The sequence below is a fragment of the Pleurodeles waltl genome, chromosome 7 (assembly GCF_031143425.1).
Source record: "Pleurodeles waltl isolate 20211129_DDA chromosome 7, aPleWal1.hap1.20221129, whole genome shotgun sequence".
Taxonomy (NCBI): domain Eukaryota; kingdom Metazoa; phylum Chordata; class Amphibia; order Caudata; family Salamandridae; genus Pleurodeles; species Pleurodeles waltl.
The window spans coordinates 1,547,448,972-1,547,474,228 of record NC_090446.1 but is presented as its reverse complement, the minus strand read 5'-3'; the positions used below and the strand labels follow the sequence as shown (position 1 = coordinate 1,547,474,228).

General features: G+C 47.8%; 1 protein-coding gene across 3 annotated transcripts in view; it reads right to left on the bottom strand.

Annotated features, from left to right (window-relative positions):
• CBLC (Cbl proto-oncogene C) overlaps nt 1-25,257 on the bottom strand; it is a 195,336-nt gene that overhangs the window by 72,245 nt on the left and 97,834 nt on the right. For all 3 annotated transcript variants that reach the window (XM_069201446.1, XM_069201448.1, XM_069201447.1), the window contains 2 exons: nt 17,510-17,641; nt 12,810-13,028 (listed from right to left, as the gene is read on the bottom strand). In XM_069201446.1, coding sequence (XP_069057547.1) covers nt 12,810-13,028; nt 17,510-17,641 — 351 coding nt within the window. The remainder of the gene's footprint in view (nt 1-12,809; nt 13,029-17,509; nt 17,642-25,257) is intronic.

The following is a 25,257-nucleotide window of genomic DNA, read 5'->3' as shown; positions in this document are numbered from 1 at the left end:
GGTCACCACACAGGTTTACCAGTGATCCCCACACTGGCAACTTAGAGATATCTATGACCTATTAATGGTCGCCACACAGACATACCTGTCACCCTAGGCCAGTCACTCAAGGATTATCTCTAACATAAAACTGGTCACTACAGAGATATACCAGTGACCTCAAACTGGTCACTTAAATATATCCCTAACCTAGAACTGGTCACCGAACAGATATATCAGTAACAACACACTGGTCACTCAGAGATGTCTCTAACCTAGCACTGGTCACCACACAGATATAGAGGTGACCCCATACTGGTCACTTAGAGATATCTCTAACCTAGCACTGGTCACCACACAGATATAGAAGTGACCCCATACTGATCAGTTAGAGATATCTGTAACCTAGCAGTGGTCACCACGCAGATATACCAGTGACCCCACCCTGGTCACTCAAGAAATATCCCTAACCTCGCATTGGTCAGCAAACAGATATACCAGTGAAACCACACTGCCCACTCAAGGGATATCTCTAACCTAGCACTGGTCACAGCACAGATATACCAGTGACCCCACACTGGTCACTTAGAGTTAACTATAACCTTCCAATGGTCACCACACAGATATACCAGTCACCCCAGACTGGTCACTTAAGGGATATCTCTAACCTAGCACTGGTCTCTGCTCAGATATACTAGTGACCCCACATTGGTCACTTAGAGAAATTTCTAACTTAGCACTGGACACAGCACACATATACCAGTGCCCCCACACTGGCCACTTAGAGATCTCTATAACCTAGCAATGGTCACCACACAGCTATATCGTGACCCCACACTGGTCACTCAAGAGATAGCTCTAAACTAGAACTAGTCACTACACAGATACACCTGTGATCTCACACTGGTCACTTAGAGATATCTCTAACCTTGAAGTGGTCACCCAACAGATATATCAGTGACCACATGCTGGTCACTTAGAGATATCTCTAACCTAGCACTGGTCACCACACAGATATAGAAGTGACCCCATACTGATCAGTTAGAGATATCTGTAACCTAGCAGTGGTCACCACGCAGATATACCAGTGACCCCACCCTGGTCACTCAAGAAATATCCCTAACCTCGCATTGGTCAGCAAACAGATATACCAGTGAAACCACACTGCCCACTCAAGGGATATCTCTAACCTAGCACTGGTCACAGCACAGATATACCAGTGACCCCACACTGGTCACACAGAGTTAACTATAACCTACCAATGGTCACCACACAGATATACCAGTCACTCCAGACTGGTCACTCAAGGGATATCTCTAATATATAACTGGTCACTACATAAATATACCAGTGACCCCACATTGGTCACTTAGAGGTCTCTCTAACCTAGAACTGGTCACTGCACAGATATACCAGTGACCCCACACTGGCCACTTAGAGGTATATGTAACCTAGCAATGGCCACCACACAGATACACCAGTGAACCCACACTGGTCAATCAGGGATATCTCTAACCTAGCACTGGTCTCTGCTCAGATATACTAGTGACCCCACATTGGTCACTTAGAGAAATTTCTAACTTAGCACTGGACACAGCACACATATACCAGTGCCCCCACACTGGCCACTTAGAGATCTCTATAACCTAGCATTGTTCACCACACAGCTATACCAGTGACCCCACACTGGTCACTCAAGAGATAGCTCTAAACTAGAACTAGTCACTACACAGATATACCAGTGATCTCACACTGGTCACTTAAAGATATCTCTAACCTTGAAGTGGTCACCGAACAGATTTATCAGTGACCACATGCTGGTCACTTAGAGAAATTCATAACCTAGCACTGGTCACCACACAGATATAGCAGTGACCCCATACTGGTCAGTTAGAGATATCTGTAACCTAGCAGTGGTCACCACGCAGATATACCAGTGACCTCACCCTTGTCACTCAAGAAATATCCCTAACCTCGCATTGGTCAGTACACAGATATAACAGCGACCCCATACTGGTCACGTAGAGATATCTCTAACCTAGTACTGGTCACCACACAGATATACCAGTGACCCCATATTAGTCACTTAGAGATATATATAACCTAGCACTGGTCTCTGCTCAGATATATAATTGATATCAAGATATCTCTAACCTAGCATTCGTCACCGCTCAGATATAACAGTGACCCCCACACTGGTAACTTAGAGATATCTGAAACCTAGCATTGGTCATGACGCAAATATACCAGTCAACACACTCTAGTCACTTACAGATATCTCTAATCTAGCACTGGTCACTGCACAGATATACCAGGGACCCTAAACTAGTCACCTAGAGATATCTCTAACCTAGCACTGGTCACGGCACAGATATAACAGTGCCCACACACTAGTCACTTAGAGATATTACTAACCTAGCACTGGGCACTGCACGGATATACCAGTGCCCCACACTGGTTAATTAGAAATATCTGTAACCTTGTGCTGGTCACCGCACAGATATCCCAGTAACCCCACACTGGTCCCTTAGAGATATCCCTAATCTAGCACTGGCCATTGGACAGATATGACAGTGACCATTCTGGTCATTTAGAGATATCTCTAACCTAGCACTGGTCAATGCACAGATAAACCAGTGTCCCCACACTGGTCACTTATAGATATCACTAACCTAGCACTGCTCACCGCACAGATATATCATTGACCCCACACTGATCACTTAGAGAATCTAACCTAGCACAAGTCACCGCACAGATATACCAGTGATCTCACACTGGTTACTTAGAGATATCTGTAACCTAGCACTGATCCCCGTACCCCCCACAGGTCACTCAAGGGATTTCTCTAATCTAGCACTGGTCACTACACAGATAAACCAGTGAGGTCAAAATGGTCACTTAGAGATTTCACAAACCTAGCACTGATCACCGAACAGATATAACAGTGACCCCCCACACTGCCCACTTAGAGATAGCTCTAATTCTAACCTAGCACTGGCAACACACAGATATACAAGGGACCCTCACACTGGTCACTTAGAGATAGCTCTAATTCTAACCTAGCACTGGCAACACACAGATATACAAGGGACCCTCACACTGGTCACTTAGAGATAGCTCTAATTCTAACCTAGCACTGGCAACACACAGATATACAAGGGACCCTCACACTGGTCACTTAGAGATAGCTCTAATTCTAACCTAGCACTGGCAACACACAGATATACCAGTGACCCTCACACTGGTCACTTAGAGATAGCTCTAATTCTAACCTAGCACTGGCAACACACAGATATACCAGTGACCCTCACACTGGTCACTTAGAGATAGCTCTAATTCTAACCTAGCACTGGCAACACACAGATATACAAGTGACCCTCACACTGGTCACTTAGAGCTATCTCCAACCTATCACTGGTCACCACACAGATATACAAGTGACCCTCACACTGGTCACTTAGAGATAGCTCTAATTCTAACCTAGCACTGGCAACACACAGATATACAAGGGACCCTCACACTGGTCACTTAGAGATAGCTCTAATTCTAACCTAGCACTGGCAACACACAGATATACAAGGGACCCCCACACTGCCCACTTAGAGATAGCTCTAATTCTAACCTAGCACTGGCAACACACAGATATACAAGTGACCCTCACACTGGTCACTTAGGGCTATCTCCAACCTATCACTGGTCACCACACAGATATACAAGTGACCCCACACTGGTCACTTAGAGATAGCTCTAATTCTAACCTAGCACTGGCAACACACAGATATACAAGGGACCCCCACACTGCCCACTTAGAGATAGCTCTAATTCTAACCTAGCACTGGCAACACACAGATATACAAGTGACCCTCACACTGGTCACTTAGAGATAGCTCTAATTCTAACCTAGCACTGGCAACACACAGATATACAAGTGACCCCCACACTGGTCACTTAGAGATAGCTCTAATTCTAACCTAGCACTGGCAACACACAGATATACAAGTGACCCCCACACTGGTCACTTAGAGATAGCTCTAATTCTAACCTAGCACTGGCAACACACAGATATACAAGTGACCCCCACACTGGTCACTTAGAGATAGCTCTAATTCTAACCTAGCACTGGCAACACACAGATATACAAGTGACCCTCACACTGGTCCCTTAGAGCTATCTCCAACCTATCACTGGTCACCACACAGATATACAAGTGACCCTCACACTGGTCACTTAGAGATAGCTCTAATTCTAACCTAGCACTGGTAACACACAGATATACAAGTGACCCCCACACTGGTCACTTAGAGATAGCTCTAATTCTAACCTAGCACTGGCAACACACAGATATACAAGTGACCCTCACACTGGTCACTTAGGGCTATCTCCAACCTATCACTGGTCACCACACAGATATACAAGTGACCCTCACACTGCTCACTTAGAGATAGCTATAATTCTAACCTAGCACTGGCAACACACAGATATACAAGTGACCCCCACACTGGTCACTTAGAGATAGCTCTAATTCTAACCTAGCACTGGCAACACACAGATATACAAGTGACCCCCACACTGGTCACTTAGAGATAGCTCTAATTCTAACCTAGCACTGGCAACACACAGATATACAAGTGACCCTCACACTGGTCACTTAGAGCTATCTCCAACCTATCACTGGTCACCACACAGATATACAAGTGACCCTCACACTGGTCACTTAGAGATAGCTCTAATTCTAACCTAGCACTGGCAACACACAGATATACAAGTGACCCCCACACTGGTCACTTAGAGATAGCTCTAATTCTAACCTAGCACTGGCAACACACAGATATACAAGTGACCCTCACACTGGTCACTTAGGGCTATCTCCAACCTATCACTGGTCACCACACAGATATACAAGTGACCCTCACACTGGTCACTTAGAGATAGCTCTAATTCTAACCTAGCACTGGCAACACACAGATATACAAGTGACCCTCACACTGGTCACTTAGAGCTATCTCCAACCTATCACTGGTCACCACACAGATATACAAGTGACCCTCACACTGGTCACTTAGAGATAGCTCTAATTCTAACCTAGCACTGGCAACACACAGATATACAAGTGACCCCCACACTGGTCACTTAGAGATAGCTCTAATTCTAACCTAGCACTGGCAACACACAGATATACAAGTGACCCTCACACTGGTCACTTAGGGCTATCCCCAACCTATCACTGGTCACCACACAGATATACAAGTGACCCTCACACTGGTCACTTAGAGATAGCTCTAATTCTAACCTAGCACTGGCAACACACAGATATACAAGTGACCCCCACACTGGTCACTTAGAGATAGCTCTAATTCTAACCTAGCACTGGCAACACACAGATATACAAGTGACCCCCACACTGGTCACTTAGAGATAGCTCTAATTCTAACCTAGCACTGGCAACACACAGATATACAAGTGACCCTCACACTGGTCACTTAGAGCTATCTCCAACCTATCACTGGTCACCACACAGATATACAAGTGACCCTCACACTGGTCACTTAGAGATAGCTCTAATTCTAACCTAGCACTGGCAACACACAGATATACAAGTGACCCCCACACTGGTCACTTAGAGATAGCTCTAATTCTAACCTAGCACTGGCAACACACAGATATACAAGTGACCCTCACACTGGTCACTTAGGGCTATCTCCAACCTATCACTGGTCACCACACAGATATACAAGTGACCCTCACACTGGTCACTTAGAGATAGCTCTAATTCTAACCTAGCACTGGCAACACACAGATATACAAGTGACCCTCACACTGGTCACTTAGAGCTATCTCCAACCTATCACTGGTCACCACACAGATATACAAGTGACCCTCACACTGGTCACTTAGAGATAGCTCTAATTCTAACCTAGCACTGGCAACACACAGATATACAAGTGACCCCCACACTGGTCACTTAGAGATAGCTCTAATTCTAACCTAGCACTGGCAACACACAGATATACAAGTGACCCTCACACTGGTCACTTAGGGCTATCTCCAACCTATCACTGGTCACCACACAGATATACAAGTGACCCTCACACTGGTCACTTAGAGATAGCTCTAATTCTAACCTAGCACTGGCAACACACAGATATACAAGTGACCCCCACACTGGTCACTTAGAGATAGCTCTAATTCTAACCTAGCACTGGCAACACACAGATATACAAGTGACCCCTACACTGGTCACTTAGAGATATCTGAAACCTAGCATTGGTCATGACGCAAATATACCAGTCAACACACTCTAGTCACTTACAGATATCTCTAATCTAGCACTGGTCACTGCACAGATATACCAGGGACCCTAAACTAGTCACCTAGAGATATCTCTAAGCTAGCACTGGTCACGGCACAGATATAACAGTGCCCACACACTAGTCACTTAGAGATATTACTAACCTAGCACTGGGCACTGCACGGATATACCAGTGCCCCACACTGGTTAATTAGAAATATCTGTAACCTTGTGCTGGTCACCGCACAGATATCCCAGTAACCCCACACTGGTCCCTTAGAGATATCCCTAATCTAGCACTGGCCATTGGACAGATATGACAGTGACCATTCTGGTCATTTAGAGATATCTCTAACCTAGCACTGGTCAATGCACAGATAAACCAGTGTCCCCACACTGGTCACTTATAGATATCACTAACCTAGCACTGCTCACCGCACAGATATATCATTGACCCCACACTGATCACTTAGAGAATCTAACCTAGCACAAGTCACCGCACAGATATACCAGTGATCTCACACTGGTTACTTAGAGATATCTGTAACCTAGCACTGATCCCCGTACCCCCCACAGGTCACTCAAGGGATTTCTCTAATCTAGCACTGGTCACTACACAGATAAACCAGTGAGGTCAAAATGGTCACTTAGAGATTTCACAAACCTAGCACTGATCACCGAACAGATATAACAGTGACCCCCCACACTGCCCACTTAGAGATAGCTCTAATTCTAACCTAGCACTGGCAACACACAGATATACAAGGGACCCTCACACTGGTCACTTAGAGATAGCTCTAATTCTAACCTAGCACTGGCAACACACAGATATACAAGGGACCCTCACACTGGTAACTTAGAGATAGCTCTAATTCTAACCTAGCACTGGCAACACACAGATATACAAGGGACCCTCACACTGGTCACTTAGAGATAGCTCTAATTCTAACCTAGCACTGGCAACACACAGATATACCAGTGACCCTCACACTGGTCACTTAGAGATAGCTCTAATTCTAACCTAGCACTGGCAACACACAGATATACCAGTGACCCTCACACTGGTCACTTAGAGATAGCTCTAATTCTAACCTAGCACTGGCAACACACAGATATACAAGTGACCCTCACACTGGTCACTTAGAGCTATCTCCAACCTATCACTGGTCACCACACAGATATACAAGTGACCCTCACACTGGTCACTTAGAGATAGCTCTAATTCTAACCTAGCACTGGCAACACACAGATATACAAGGGACCCTCACACTGGTCACTTAGAGATAGCTCTAATTCTAACCTAGCACTGGCAACACACAGATATACAAGGGACCCCCACACTGCCCACTTAGAGATAGCTCTAATTCTAACCTAGCACTGGCAACACACAGATATACAAGTGACCCTCACACTGGTCACTTAGGGCTATCTCCAACCTATCACTGGTCACCACACAGATATACAAGTGACCCCACACTGGTCACTTAGAGATAGCTCTAATTCTAACCTAGCACTGGCAACACACAGATATACAAGGGACCCCCACACTGCCCACTTAGAGATAGCTCTAATTCTAACCTAGCACTGGCAACACACAGATATACAAGTGACCCTCACACTGGTCACTTAGAGATAGCTCTAATTCTAACCTAGCACTGGCAACACACAGATATACAAGTGACCCCCACACTGGTCACTTAGAGATAGCTCTAATTCTAACCTAGCACTGGCAACACACAGATATACAAGTGACCCCCACACTGGTCACTTAGAGATAGCTCTAATTCTAACCTAGCACTGGCAACACACAGATATACAAGTGACCCCCACACTGGTCACTTAGAGATAGCTCTAATTCTAACCTAGCACTGGCAACACACAGATATACAAGTGACCCTCACACTGGTCCCTTAGAGCTATCTCCAACCTATCACTGGTCACCACACAGATATACAAGTGACCCTCACACTGGTCACTTAGAGATAGCTCTAATTCTAACCTAGCACTGGCAACACACAGATATACAAGTGACCCCCACACTGGTCACTTAGAGATAGCTCTAATTCTAACCTAGCACTGGCAACACACAGATATACAAGTGACCCTCACACTGGTCACTTAGGGCTATCTCCAACCTATCACTGGTCACCACACAGATATACAAGTGACCCTCACACTGCTCACTTAGAGATAGCTATAATTCTAACCTAGCACTGGCAACACACAGATATACAAGTGACCCCCACACTGGTCACTTAGAGATAGCTCTAATTCTAACCTAGCACTGGCAACACACAGATATACAAGTGACCCCCACACTGGTCACTTAGAGATAGCTCTAATTCTAACCTAGCACTGGCAACACACAGATATACAAGTGACCCTCACACTGGTCACTTAGAGCTATCTCCAACCTATCACTGGTCACCACACAGATATACAAGTGACCCTCACACTGGTCACTTAGAGATAGCTCTAATTCTAACCTAGCACTGGCAACACACAGATATACAAGTGACCCCCACACTGGTCACTTAGAGATAGCTCTAATTCTAACCTAGCACTGGCAACACACAGATATACAAGTGACCCTCACACTGGTCACTTAGGGCTATCTCCAACCTATCACTGGTCACCACACAGATATACAAGTGACCCTCACACTGGTCACTTAGAGATAGCTCTAATTCTAACCTAGCACTGGCAACACACAGATATACAAGTGACCCTCACACTGGTCACTTAGAGCTATCTCCAACCTATCACTGGTCACCACACAGATATACAAGTGACCCTCACACTGGTCACTTAGAGATAGCTCTAATTCTAACCTAGCACTGGCAACACACAGATATACAAGTGACCCCCACACTGGTCACTTAGAGATAGCTCTAATTCTAACCTAGCACTGGCAACACACAGATATACAAGTGACCCTCACACTGGTCACTTAGGGCTATCTCCAACCTATCACTGGTCACCACACAGATATACAAGTGACCCTCACACTGGTCACTTAGAGATAGCTCTAATTCTAACCTAGCACTGGCAACACACAGATATACAAGTGACCCCCACACTGGTCACTTAGAGATAGCTCTAATTCTAACCTAGCACTGGCAACACACAGATATACAAGTGACCCCCACACTGGTCACTTAGAGATAGCTCTAATTCTAACCTAGCACTGGCCACACACAGATATACAAGTGACCCTCACACTGGTCACTTAGAGCTATCTCCAACCTATCACTGGTCACCACACAGATATACAAGTGACCCTCACACTGGTCACTTAGAGATAGCTCTAATTCTAACCTAGCACTGGCAACACACAGATATACAAGTGACCCCCACACTGGTCACTTAGAGATAGCTCTAATTCTAACCTAGCACTGGCAACACACAGATATACAAGTGACCCTCACACTGGTCACTTAGGGCTATCTCCAACCTATCACTGGTCACCACACAGATATACAAGTGACCCTCACACTGGTCACTTAGAGATAGCTCTAATTCTAACCTAGCACTGGCAACACACAGATATACAAGTGACCCTCACACTGGTCACTTAGAGCTATCTCCAACCTATCACTGGTCACCACACAGATATACAAGTGACCCTCACACTGGTCACTTAGAGATAGCTCTAATTCTAACCTAGCACTGGCAACACACAGATATACAAGTGACCCCCACACTGGTCACTTAGAGATAGCTCTAATTCTAACCTAGCACTGGCAACACACAGATATACAAGTGACCCTCACACTGGTCACTTAGGGCTATCTCCAACCTATCACTGGTCACCACACAGATATACAAGTGACCCTCACACTGGTCACTTAGAGATAGCTCTAATTCTAACCTAGCACTGGCAACACACAGATATACAAGTGACCCCCACACTGGTCACTTAGAGATAGCTCTAATTCTAACCTAGCACTGGCAACACACAGATATACAAGTGACCCCTACACTGGTCACTTAGAGATAGCTCTAATTCTAACCTAGCACTGGCAACACACAGATATACAAGTGACACCCACACTGGTCACTTAGAGATAGCTCTAATTCTAACCTAGCACTGGCAACACAGAGATATACAAGTGACCCTCACACTGGTCACTTAGGGCTATCTCCAACCTATCACTGGTCACCACACAGATATACAAGTGACCCTCACACTGGTCACTTAGAGATAGCTCTAATTCTAACCTAGCACTGGCAACACACAGATATACAAGTGACCCTCACACTGGTCACTTAGAGATAGCTCTAATTCTAACCTAGCACTGGCAACACACAGATATACAAGTGACCCTCACACTGGTCACTTAGGGCTATCTCCAACCTATCACTGGTCACCACACAGATATACCAGTGACCCCACACTGGTCACTTAGAGCTATCTCCAACCTATCACTGGTCACCACACAGATATACAAGTGACCCTCACACTGGTCACTTAGGGCCAGATGTAGGTAGGTTTCATTTTGCGAGTTGCAAATTGCGAGTACTAGCGACTCGCAATTTGCAAAATGAAATGCAGAAAGGTGTCTCAGACACCTTCTGCGACTCGCTATGGGGTCGCAAAGACCCACCTCATGAATATTAATGAGGTGGGTCGCAGTTTGCGACCCCTTAGCGAGTCCATGCACTCACAGGGATGGTGGCCTGCTGGAGACAGCACACCACCATGTCCGTGACTGCTTTTTGAATAAAGCAGTTTCTTTTTTCTTTTTGCAGCCCGTTTTCCTTAAAGGAAAACGAGCTGCAAAAATAAAAAATTCCGAAACCATTTGGTTTCGTTTTTTTCAGAGTAGGCAGTGGTCCATAGGACCACTGCCTGCTCTGAAAAAATATTTTTATTGGCATTCACAAAGGGGAAGGGTCCCATGGGGACCCCTTCCCTTTTGCGGATGAGTTACCATCCACTTCAAGTGGATGGTAACTGCGAGTTGGTTTGCGACTGCTTTCGCGGTCACAAAGCAACTCAACATCGCGATGCGGTCGCAAATAGGAAGGGAACACCCCCTCCTATTTGCGAGTCGGAATCACATTTTGCAAGTCGGTACCGACTCGCAAAATGTGACTCTGCATCGCGTAAGGCCTTTGCGCCTCGCAAACTGCGTTTTTCGCCGTTTGAGAGGTGCAAAAGGCTTCCTACATCTGGCCCTTAGTGATATCTCCAACCTAGCACTGGTTTCCAAACAGACGTACCAGTGACCCCACACTCGACCCCTAGAGATATCTCTAATCTAGAACTGGTCAACGCACAGATATACCAGTGACACCACACTGGCCACTTAGAGATATCTCTAACCTAGCACTGGTCACCACACAGACATACAAGTGACCCCACACTGGAAACTCAAGGGGTATCTGTAACCTAGCACTGGTCACTACACAGATATTCCAGTGAGCTCACACTGATCACTTAGAGCTATCTCTAACCTATCACTGGCCACCACACAGATATACCAGTGACCCCACACTGGTCACTTAGAGATATCACTAATCTAGTGCTGGTCACTGCACAGATATATCAGTGACTCCACACTGGTCACTCAAAAGATATCTCTAATCTAGCACTGTTCTCTGCTCAGGAATACCAGTGACCCCAAACTTAGAGATATCTCCAATTTAGCACTGGTCATCGAACAGATATACCAGTGACCACACCCTGGTCACTTAGAGATATCTCTAACCTAGCACTAGTCACTGCACAGATATACCAGTGGGACCACACTGGTTAATTGGAGTTATCGCCAACCTAGCTCTGGTCATCTCACAGATATACCAGTGATCACACCCTGCTCACTCAGAGATGCCTCTAACCTAACACTAGTCCCTGCACAGATATACCAGTGACCCCACACTGGTCACTTAGAGATATCTCTAACATAGCACTGGTCACTCCTCAAATATATCAGTGATGCCACACTGGCCACTAAGAGATATTGTTAGGGGGACCGCAAAAATGGTGCTGTGGAATCTAAGAGTTTCCACTGCACCATTTTTAGCAGCTATTTATAACACCAACACAGAGCAGACGTTAAAAGGGGGCATACGATTGTTTTCAATAAACCCTACATACTCTGCAGGATAAAAATGTTGGTGCAAATCCTGCACAGGACGTCAATAGCGCTAAACATTTTGACGCAATTGCCCCTACCGTGCGCCATGGTTTGCCGTTTATTAAATACTGTGCACACATGGTAGCGGTAGGGGGCGCTAAGGGGCACAAGACAGGTGGTGCTGAATTGGATGCAGCTCCACTTATCTTAAATTCGGCCCATTATGCCTGGTGCAGGCATAATGTGTTGCAAAGGGTAACAAAGTGGCGCAATGCATGCATTGTGCCACTTTGTAAATATGGTGTGGTGAATTTGGCCTTGTTGGGTCAAATTAGCGTAATAAAATATGAAGCCAATGTGGCGCAAGGAGGCGCTAGGTCCTCCTAAATAAGGGCCTTAGAGACCAACAGAGAGTCATTCTGAGGCTGGAGCAGCATTGAGGTGCCGGTGAGCCCTACCTGTGGTGCTTTCTGTGGGTTCCTCGGTGATGCCACACTGCCAGTCGGTTCAGTGTTCTCATAGCCTTCTGGTTCCACCGCAGCCCACACCTCCTCACTCTCCACCTTAGAGGGTCTCGCCCTGGGAGGGGATCTACTGAAGGCCAAAGGGTCGATTTTGATGTCCTTGTGGCCTTTGATCTCACAGCGGCAGAAGGGGCAGGTCTGACCATCGGACTGCTGTGGGGGCAAAAGAGAAAAGGGTGAAACAAGTAAAGAGGGGTATAGACCATGCAGGACACTCCTGTTGCCCCAAGGATCATAGTCACCTGACAGCCTTTGGATAGCTGCTGCAGTAGCACTGACAGGGCACCACATGCGTGGCACCCTCTGGAAAGATGTTCCAGGTGCACTGACAGGGCTCAACATGCCTGGCACCCTTTGGATAGATGCTACATAGTCTGTTCAACAGCCGTAGAATGGAAAGACTCCCCATGAGGATGTACCATGCATAGTCTGTTCAACAGCCCTAGGATAGAGAGATCCCCCCTATGAGGATGTGCAATGCATAGTTTGTTCAACAGCCCTAGGATGGAGAGACCCCCCCCAATGAGGATGTACCATGCGTAGCCTGGTCAACAGCCCTAGGATGGAGAGATCTCCCCTGTGAGGATGTACCATGCATAGTCTTTTCAACAGCCCTATGATGGAGAGAACCCCCCATGAGGATGTGCCATGCATAGTCTGTTCAACAGCCCTAGGATGGAGAGACCCCCCTTTGAGGATGTGCCATGCATAGTCTGTTCAACAGCCCTAGGATGGAGAGACCCCCTATGAGGATGTGCCATGCATAGTCCGTTCCACACCGCCTAGGATGGCAAGACCCCCCCATGAGGATGTGCCAATGCTTAGTCTGTTCAACAGCCCTATGATGGAGAGGCCCCCCCTATGAGGATGTGCAATCGATAGTCTGTTAAACAGCCCTAGGATGGAGAGACCCCCCTATGAGGATGTGCCATGCATAGTCTGTTCAACAGCCCTAAGATGGAGAGACCTCCCTATGAGGATGTGCCATGCATAGTCCGTTCAACAGCCCTAGGATGGAGAGACCCCCTTATGAGGATGTGCCATACATAATCTGTTCAACAGCCCTAGGATGGAGAGACCCCCAGTGAGGGTGTACCATGCTTAGTCCGTTCAACAGCCCTAGAATGGAGAGACACCCCCCATGAGGATGTGTCATGCATAGTCCGTTCAACAGCCCTAGGGTAGATGGAACGCCCCAGGAGGATGTGCCATCCATAGTCTGTTCAACAGCCCTAGGATGGAGACCCCCCTATGAGGATGAGCCATGCATAGTCCGTTCAACAGCCCTAGGATGGAGAGACCTGCCCATCATTATGTGCCATGCATAATATGTTTAACAGCCCTAGGATGGAGAGACCCCCTTATGAGGATGTGCCATGCATAGTCCGTTCAACAGCCCTAGGATGGAGAGACACCCCCCATGAGGATGTGCCATGCATAGTCCGTTCGACAGCCCTAGGGTGGATGGAACACCCCAGGAGGATGTGCCATGCATAGTCTGCTCAACAGCCCTAGGATGGAGACCCCCTATGAGGATGAGCCATGCATAGTCCGTTCAGCAGCCCTAGGATGGAGAGACCTGCCCATCATTATGTGCCATGCATAATATGTTTAACAGCCCTAGGATGGAGAGACCCCCACATGAGGATGTGCCATGCATAGTCTGTTCAACAGCCCTAGGATGGAGAGCCCCCCCTATGAGAATGTGCCATGCATAGTTCGTTCAACAGCCCTAGGATGGAGAGACCCCCAATGAGGATGTGCCATACATAATCTGTTCAACAGCCCTAGGATAGAGACCCTCACCTCCTGGTGGAAGTGTCAGCCTTGTAAAGAGATTGCAATAGACTGCCTATATTGCAAATCAGGTGTGCCCCCTGAGTTGCTGCAGGAGTGTGACTGTTATTGGTTGTGTTGTTACTGTAAAAGGCCACACTGACCTGCAATAGGCGATGCAAGCCGAAGTAGCCTACTTACTAGGGCCCTGGCATTTACTTTTTTGTTTTTTACAAATTAAGCAGTGCTCTCTGTCTGTCTTAACAACTGCGCCTTGATGCACCAGAAGAGCGCTATGAATGTTCTGAAACTTTCCTCCTGGCAGGCCAATGAGCCACACCTGTGGTGTGCAGTCGTAGCCCAGGACAACCCTGACTAGGACTTGGGGCGACGTCTTCTTGGGCACATGCACAGAACTCTCAGTGATACTCTTCATGTCCTGTCTCCGGGTGTGTGCTCGACTTACTACATCAGTGCATTGTACCGGGTGGCATGTTATGTCCCTGCTAATCCCTTCCTCCCTTAGAAGAGTGTCACCTCGCTGCTCCTTTTGCACTGGCTCCATATGGTTGCTGAAGGGCGGGAGCTTGAGCTAGCCACTAAGTCCTAAAGCATGCTCCATTTATAAGCTCTTCCTGGCTGCTTTCTACCCCTGCCCCGGTGTGTACAAGGGTTGATGTGTGGATCCTTTTCAGCATTGACTCTTTCATGGTCATAGGTTTGTTCCCTCCCTGAGTAGTAAGCATTTTTACTTTCATGCCGCCGATTCTCTAGGTGGTGATCTCAGAGGGTAGTCGTTGCTCGCTCCGAGTGCCTGTCACACACCAGGATCAGATCACCTTTTTCATGAGGCTTGGTCCGGCTGTTCTAGCTCGACAGGCCTTATTACTATTGCTCGTTTTTTTCTTTCTGTGCCCGGGTTGAGGGGTTTTGTAGCCCATTGAGGGGCTGTCTGGATGCCATCTTCTATAGGCTTTCTGTATAACATCCTGGCGGGACACATTAGGTTGTATGGTGGTGTTGTGGGTCCACTTTAGTTAGTCATTTGGGCACAGTAATAGCTTAGCTTAGGCTTGCGGCCTGTGTCCTTTTACCAAGTGATCATGTTCTGTATTACATTTTCCTTCATTTTATTATTGCTTCTTTAGTGGCATTGTTTTAATTTCATTATCAGCTGCCATTCTACCAAAGCATCATTATCAGTGCTATGGATGGCATACTTTGCATCATGTTTCTTTCATGTGAATCACAAGAACAGCCGCCCTAACTCCAGCAGTCTCATCGGAGTACAAGAGTGCATATGACATTGGACGTGAGTGAATGTGTCCTTAGGAAATGGTGTATGCTCGATTCTAGATTGTTGTTTAGCCCCAGTCCAATGTGCACCACCTTTGTAAGCCTCTCCATTGGTTTGAGGATATTGTGGGGTAATCTTACACTGGGTGATGCCCAACTCCTTTAGGTCAATCCCTTGAAACAACTCAATCTTTACTAACTGCGGAATGACATTGAATGCGTACTGCCTCTAGCTTTGGCTACACACACTCAAATGTAATCTCAATAGTTTCTACTGCTCGGTACTTGGGCTGTAGCGGCTCACTTCAGTCGGAAGGGGTGGGGCGGGGCGGCTGTGGTGCATGGGGGTGAGGGGAACATGGGAGGTGGTAAAATGTATTTAAAAATATTTTAAAAAAATAAAAACTTACCTGCTCTGCTCCTGTGCCACACAGCTTCTATTGCTCCCATTGCTGCAGGCAGGCATAGGCTTCCAGACTGCCCTGCGGCCAATCCTGACACATTGGCTTGGAGTTCCCATCCAGGGCGCTCACAGGCAGACTGGAGCCTGTGCAGGCTCTCTCCAGCCTGGAAACTGTGTTGCTGGGCTGGAGAGAGCCTACTGCACATGTGTTTGGCCTGCCCGAGACGGCCGGCTAAACATACATGCCCAACAGCAGAGTGCACAAGGCACTCCCCTCCCTACTCATCATCCCTGTGGCCCTGCCCCTTTAACAAACATAACAATAATAAACATGGTTTATTATCGGTTTGTTTCTTAAATGTTTTGCAGCTTCTGCTGCTGGTGGCGGGGCGACGCTCGTCCGCCCTAACAGAGGGGCTGCCCCTGCACTTGGGGGCCAATTTATTGCCTCCATTGGGTGACTTTTGCACCAGGCAACATGGTGTTGCATGGTGCTACAGTGACGCAAGTCAGATTTTTGAAGGCATACAAGGCCATTTTGTGTGACCCTGCGTGGCTTCATAAATCTGGAGTAACGCAATGCAGCGCAAATCGATGCGTTGCATTACTTTGCCCTGCCAACTCCTATGGTTTTTGATGCATTCCTAGATTTACCAAACCTAGTAAACATGGAAATGCACCTAAATACTACACCTGCCCAGGGGAGGCATAACGAGGTAAACATCTCTGTTTCTCCTCGTTACTTCGTTTATCCGTATATGCTGCATTCTGCAGCACACACAGATGGAGGAATGTGCTTCCCAGGATTGTTTATGCGCAGGAAGGTGTCCCTTCCTGTACACAAACAATCCTGCATTCAACACAGGCACCCTATTGTTGGTGCTAGGCAACGCACTGCATGCCAGCGCAGGTGGAAAGGGCAGGAATGGGCCATATTCTGTAAATACGGCATGCTCTTGACCTTTGTCTTTGATGCAGGGCTGCTCAGCAAAGCAAATCAACTTTCTGCACTGCTCAGCCCAAAAAAACCTCTCAGAGATCAGCCCATTGGTGTGACTACCAGGTGCTACATCCTGTCAAGGAGGGTGTGGCAAGTGGCACTCAATGGCCCCCAAAGACCCCCAGGCCCTAACCTCCACACTGGGTCCACTTTCCTTACCTGCCAGGAAGTCAGGCAGGTGCTGCAGATCAGGTGTCCGCAGGGTTCGATCTTCACATTTTTGTCGTTCTCTGTGCAGATCTTACACAGCTGGAAGGTGGTCCCCATGTCACAGTAGAGCTGGTACTGCTCCTGCCGGGGACAATGTGGGGAAAGAGCAAGGTGAGGTGACTGCACGCAAAAACACAAACCAACACACACAACTATAAAACACATGGACCAGCATGAAAACTCACACGCATACAGAGAGACACTCCCTGGTTGGGATTGAAACATAGACCAGTTAGGAGCTCCGACCGGCTGCCCCAGCCCACACCACACCTCAGCAGAATCGTGGGGGGTGACTGGCTGAAAGGATGGATTGGACTCTGTGACTCTGCTGGGAGTCTCCAGACCCCAGTGGATAGGCAGAGTGTAGGACATCTCTTTTCTGCGTACGCTCACTGTATTTTGCACCTTTTGCTGGACTCTATATTTTTGCCGGCTTTAAAAGTCTACGCACTCCACCCCTGCTAACCAGTTGTAATGTTCCTGTGCTCTCTCTTTAAGTACGGCTGAATTGACAAACTTTTGACTGGTATATTCAACTTGCCTATAAGTCCCTGGTATATGTAACAAAGTGTACCCAGGGTTTAGAAGTTAAATGCCACTAGGGTACAAAATCACCAACTTTGCCATCCACGACAGTGACAGTGCAAGCATGGCTTCCGGCCAACCATTGTAGCCTGACTGTAGCATTATAAAAACCTCAGTTTGACCTGTTAACATAAAACCTTTTGATAGTTCAAAATCTGCATTTGAAATTTTAATATGTTACCCCTATGTAGGCCTTCTAGCCCTCAAGGGAGAGTGCATGATATTTCAAAGTAGGCCATATAGAAATGTAATGTTAACATGACCTTACAGTGACTAGTCTCATGTAGCTACTTTACTATAGAAAGCCTGGCTGCCCCATAGAGAAGCACTGGAAGCAACAATAAATACCAATACTGTATCTCAGGAATGGGACTAGGTAGAAAAAAAAATCTACTGTATTTTAATTGTTACTAAAATGCAATTTAATGATGAAGTTGGATTTTTAATAAATATCAGGAAAAGGTAACTTTTGAAATGTTATATTTTCTCTATCTGAAGTTCACGGAAGCTAGTTTGCATTATCTTGCTAGCTTATGCCTGCCGGTGATTAGTCTGGAGTAGATGTAAAATTCTTACCATGAGCAAATAATAGGTTGACTTGACTGGGCAACGACTCCTCTGAACTCCACATAATATGCAGGATGAGGGATTGTGGGCATCCTTTGTGACACTAGTGTGTCTACTCTTGCTTGAATGTCAAATCCGGCTTGACAGCTATGCTGGGTTCCCAGATGATACTTTAGACACACTTAAGACTGAGAGAACTGAGTGCCTAGATAAGGCACTGTCCACTGTCTGGTTTCTGAAGGACCCAGCGTTTGTCCTACAAGACGTCTGTCTCTGGGGTTGATACATAACAATTAGTGTGCACTTTGAAGGAAGAAAACACGATGCCAAGACAATCCTTCTGTATATACTATCTGGTTGGTGCAGAACCATGCTTTTATCCCACCAGAATTCTGTCACTGGGTTTGCAATGGGTACAGTAGCTTCTTCAAACTGGATTTTAGAGTTAGATATGGAAGGACACTAAAGTTACCATAGTAAACTCTCCACACACACCCCCAAGAGCCCAACTGAGTGTGGCCGACGGCTTTGAACATCTTGAAAATGCCCCGACACATTGCCTTACTGCAAGCAGGAAGTACTGAAAGACTGGGCAGGATGAAACCCTCTTTTGCAGACCACCTCAAATTGTGCTTAGGTCTAGGTCTATGGTGAATGTTGACTATCATTGAAGCTCTGTGCTTTTTGGGGAAATTTTACCTGAAATCTTTAAAAACTCATCTCTGGTTCCACTTATTGTTTTTTTTGTCATTTAGTGTAATTTTGTGTATTTAATTTTACTCTAGTTTTCTAAGTCTATTTGGGATTTTTTTTTTTTTTGCTTTTGACTTTATTACTGTTTTGGTACTGCACAAATATTTTACACATTGCCCCAAGTTAAGCCTGTCTGCTCTGGAGATGAGCTCAGGTTAATTTAGAGTGTTTGAAGGGTCACCCTGACAAGGGCTGTAAATATACTAAAAAGAGAAAACAACCCACCTCTAACTCAGGATCCAATACTGGAATCCTAAAAATGATTCTCTGGGCGTCAAGCTTAAACTTTATACATACAAAACGATACTAAACATGATTGTTTTTATTTATACACATACAAGTTATTATTCAATATCATTATATATCTTATTTCATAAATAGAAGGACCTTAATGTATACTTCCTATCGAAATCACTCATACCAACATACTCTCATCATGCTCACCGGTTAAAAAGCTGTAAAAATGCAGATGGCCTAACGGATTTTACTCACATGGTCCTCCACTAGTGAAGAAGAACAATAACATCAATTGTTAAATATGTTGCACAAACATAATTCTCTAAATTTGACTATTGACACTTTATGTTCATTCAAAGTCTTATTGTATTTCTGTGAATCGATCATAATATATTGATTCCATCCTTCAATGAATCGTCCTCCAAATGTCAAACTCTATTTCATGTATGCTGCAGGATCTGGAGAAAGAAACATCAGGTAGTTATATCCGGCCAAGAATCGTGCCGACACGCATTTTGGTGTCATGTGACCGGCCGGTCACACACCATCTTCAGGGCGCGTGAATATCCAGTCTCACTAACTAAAAGATGCACACAGGAAGCACGTTCCTATCTTTGACAAATCTATAAATCAATAAATCATAAAAAGCCAGGATAACTAATTGCAATCTAACCAGACCCTAAAAGGCTTGATTAGAGGACTCCCTGAAACACTCAGAAGGAGATGGGATGCCCTACTTCCTTGGCTGCTGTTTGCCTACAGGGAAGTGCCACAAAAGGGAGTAGGTTTCTCTACAGTTCAACTTTTCCTTGGCATCCTGTTAGGGGACCACTACGTATTGTTAGCGAAGGCTGGGAGAGACCTCGGAAAGAGCCCAAACAAGATATTGTGGACTACGTGCGTGGCCTACGTGCGTGGCCTACGTTCAAGAATGGCTGAGTACGTGGAGAAAGGCAAGAAAAATCTTCAGGCCAGCAAAAGCTCTGGTATGACCAGAAAGCTGCTACGCTTGAGTAGCAAAACCCTTTTATGATAGAGCTGATCTGACCATGCTCAGGGTTACAGATGAAGGGACAGGAGGATGAGAGTGAGCCACTCCTAGATCTCATCTCCAGCAACCCAGAAGATGGTTCTGTGGATGGAGCAGTTTTATCAGATACCCTCACAGAGCAACAGCAAACTTATTACAGGCAAGTCCTCAACCGGTATACTGAGCTATTCTCTCTGACCCCTGGTGTGTTAAACTGGCACTTTGTTACAGTACCCCCCCTCTTTTTGCCTGGTTTCTGGATGCAACTCGGACTGGGATCTTGCTGACAGGGTTCCCAGTGCCAGAGTTCTTCCACTAAAAATGGCAAAGATAATTGGCAACACTTTTAACTGCCTCTATAAGTCCCTAGTAAATGGCACTTAGGTACCCAGGGCATGGGGTGCTAAGGGTAGCCCATGAGGACAGCAGCATTGATTGTGCCACTCTCTAGAGCCATGCATCCAGATGCACCCAGGACTGCCACTGCACACTGAGGGGCTCATTCTGAGCCCGGCGGGCGGCGGGCGCCGCCCGCCTGGAGGGAGCCGCCAAATGACCGCACGGCGGTCATAAGACCGCGGCGGCCATTCAGACATTTCCTCTGGGCCGGCGGGCGCTCTCCAAAAGAGCGCCCGCCGGCCCAGAGGAAATGCCCCTGCAACGAGGACGCCGGCTCAGAATTGAGCCGGCGTAGTTGCAGGGGTGCGACGGCATTGCAGACACTGAAATACACAGTGGGGCCCTCTTACGGGGGCCCCTGCAGTGCCCATGCCATTGGCATGGGCACTGCAGGGGCCCCCAGGGGCCCCGCGGCACCCCCTACCGCCATCCTGTTCCTGGCGGGAGACCCGCCAGGAACAGGATGGCGGTAGGGGGTGTCAGAATCCCCATGGCTGCGGAGCGCGCTCCGCAGCCATGGAGGATTCCCCCGAGCAGCGGGAAGTCGGCGGGAGACCGCCGACTTTCCGCTTCTGACCGCGGCTGAACCGCCGCGGTCAGAATGCTCATGGGAGCACCGCCAGCCTGTTGGCGGTGCTCCCGTGGTCGGTGGCCCTGGCGGCCGCCAGGGTCAGAATGACCCCCTGAGTGTCCTAGTGCATTCCTAAAATGCAAACTCGACATGGCACACTGCCTGTGTGCCCTGTCCACTACACACTGTGTCCAATATAGATAGGTCACCCCTCTGACAGGCTTTCCAGCCCTGAGGCAGGGTGCACTAGACTGCATGTGAGGGCCTAGTTGCATGAGCAATATGCCCCACTGTGTCCTTGCCAAATCTGGGACATAGTGAGTGTAAATGTAAATGTAAATTAGCACTTGTATAGCGCACTACTCACCCGTTAGGGTCTCAAGGCGCTGTACTCATACCGCTATGGAACCCCTCCTGGCTTTTTCCCTGTGAGGTGCCCACTCCTGAGCACCCCCAGGGTGAAGCCAGGCATCCAAGCGCTGTTGGGGCCGTTGTGGAGATTAAGCAAGCTATTGCCCAGAGTTGCAGAGTGGGACCCATGAATTAGATTAGGCACCGAGGCAAGAATTATCTGGTCAAGGGGAATTGAGCCCAAGACCTGCCGAAGCAGGACTTGAACCCTGGTCTTGAGCCAGATCTCTGCTTCAGGGTCTGGCGCTCTAACCATTGAGCCACACTTCTCCAGAGCAGCCATTTTAAATGCATGTACTGAACACTGGTCAGTACACGTTTCACAGCTATATGATTTCCACTCTAAACCCTGTTTTTTTTGGTATCAAACAACTCAGAATGATAAATCCAAACTGGTACCAGTGATGGATTTATTATAAAATGTACCCAGAGGGCACCATAGAAGTATCACCTGCAAAAGCTAACTACCCTTCTATCCAGCCTGACATGACCAGACATTTAGGGGGTCATTTTGACCCTGGCGGTAAAATCCGCCAGGGCCAACGACCGCGGGAGCACCACCAACAGGCTGGCGGTGCTCCCATGGGCATTCTGACCGCGGCGGTACAGCCGTGGTCAGAAACGGAAAACCGGCGGTTTCCCGCTGCCCTGGGGAATCCTCCATGGTGGCGCAGCTTGCTGCGCCGCCATGGGGATTCCGACCCCCATACCGCCATCCTGTTCCTGGTGGTTTTGGCCGCCAGGAACAGGATGGCGGTAAGGGGTGTCGTGGGGCCCCTGGGGGCCCCTGCAGTGCCCATGCCAATGGCATGGGCACTGCAGGGGCCCCCGTAACAGGGCCCCACAAAGATTTTCAGTGTCTGCCATGCAGACACTGAAAATCGCGACGGGTGCAACTGCACCAGTCGCACCCCTTCCACTCTGCCGGCTCCATTCGGAGCCGGCATCCTCATGGAAGGGTGTTTCCCGCTGGGCTGGCGGGCGGCCTTCTGGCGGTCGCCCGCCAGCCCAGCGGGAAACCCAGAATACCCGCGGCGGTCTTTTGACCGCACAGCGGTATTCTGGCGGTTCCAGCCAGGCCGCCGGCTTCCGCCGCCGGCCGGGGTCAGAATGACCCCCTTAATCTACATCCTTGGGGAAGAAATCCTTCTCTCTGTATTGAAGAACAATGCCCTTCCTGGGTGGAGGTGCTGGCAGCCCCTCTTTCAGGAATGTGCACTGTCCTGGCGACGAGCTCACCGCCTTTGAAAATCGAACCCCAGGTCTGCTGCTAGCAGCAGATGGCTTCCCCCGTTGCAAACCTGCACTTTTAGCGGGAGCAACAGTGGGAAAATACACAAAGGGCCTCACTACGACCCTCTAAGGCTGGCGGTGTTCCACCAGCTATTATGACCGTGGCGCTGGCCCCTCCACTATACCTCCAGGAGTCCCCAAACGCCAGCCTGTCCACGGCGGTAAACACCGGCATGGAAAGGATGGTGGTAAGGGGGACTTGGGGTGCCCCTGGGGGATCCTGCACTGCCCATGCAGTTGGCATGGGCAGTGCAGGGGCCCCCAGGCACAGCCCCATCATGCATTTCACTGCCCAAATTTCGGGCAGTGAAATGCGCGACGGGTGCTACTGCACTCGATGCACATCAACATTGCTAGCGGCTCTATTACGAGCCGGCTGCAATGTTGATGGGACTTTCCCGCTGGGCCGGTGGAAAAGTCATAATAGGGAGCCAGATATACCGCCAGCACTGGCGGTATACTGGCGTCCGCAGGTTCGGCGTTGTTGGAGAAAGACCGCCGAAGTTGTAATGAGGGCCAAAGTGTTTTGGGAGTGGCCCCACCTGGTATGCACCACCCCTAAGGTGTTGCCTCCGAGGTGGACACTCCATCTCATTTTTCCTCCATCTTGAATGGAAGGAAAATAGCAAACCAGGTATAGGAAAGAGTCCCCTCCCCACAGGAAGAGGCCACTTAGTGGGTGTAGACACCCTAAGAAAGTTGATCCCTTGGTCACTACCAGGTTCCCCCGAAAATTCCCATCAAATACAGTATTTAGTGGACATTCCTAGACCAGGAAATCACATTTGATGGACAAAGAAGACCAGCACCAAGAAGATCCGAAGCACGAGAACTGTGGACTTGCTGCACCAAAGAAAAGGTGCCAAACCCTGCCTGCTGCACCCAGGACCCGACAATCACCGCTGAGGAGCGGCTGAACAACTAGACAACTCTATAAAACCCCCAGAGGACATCCAAGCTTCACAAATTACCAGAGAACTCCCTCCAGAGTGCAGGTACCACTCTACAACCCAAAGAAACCATCAAGCCAGTGAGGGTCACTTTACTGACCAGCTGCTGACTCCCAAACTGGATACTGCAGCTGTACCAAACTACATCCCAACGATCGCGATGACAAACCCTGCCAGTGTGCCAAGTTTGGGGGCACTGCACTCTCCGTCGGCGGAACCGTGCCAATACCCCTGGTATTGGTCAGCTAACATCGGGCATCAAGGAAAACAGCCCACTTGGGGCTTTAAAAGGATCAGGAGGAAGCCACAGTTGAGGGACTTCAAGAACACCATGGAATTCCTGCAAAAGTCCCCCCACTGTCCTGCAAACAACCTTTGAACCAACTTACCTCCTGAGGTCATCTTTGCGCACAGCTCTTGGCTCACCGATTCGCTCTGCACCTGGCCATCCTGTGCCCTGCACCTGGCCATCCTGTGCCTTGCACCGAAGAGCCTGCAGTGCCCTAAGGGTACCCCCCTTGCAAACTCGACACTCCAAGGGGACCCCAAGGAACCATCTTTAACATTACCTGTACAGCACTTTTCCAAGTGGCCCCCTGCAGTAGCCCTGCACCAGTGTTAGAGACTTTCTCCCGCTGCTCCTGCCGGAACCGGGAACCAGCTAACACAGTGTACCCACCCACAACATCGACCAACTTGCAAAAGAAGAATTTGGTAAACCAAATGTACGATTTTTTAATGTATTTTTAAAGGTGATCCTCCATTGATTCCTGTGGTGCTTACACAGAAAAATAATATTTTTATTAAACTTTAAAAATTCATATCTCGAAAAGTACTTACCCAATTCTGATGATCTTCGTCTTAATATTTATATAAAGACGTGAAGTATTTTTATAAATTG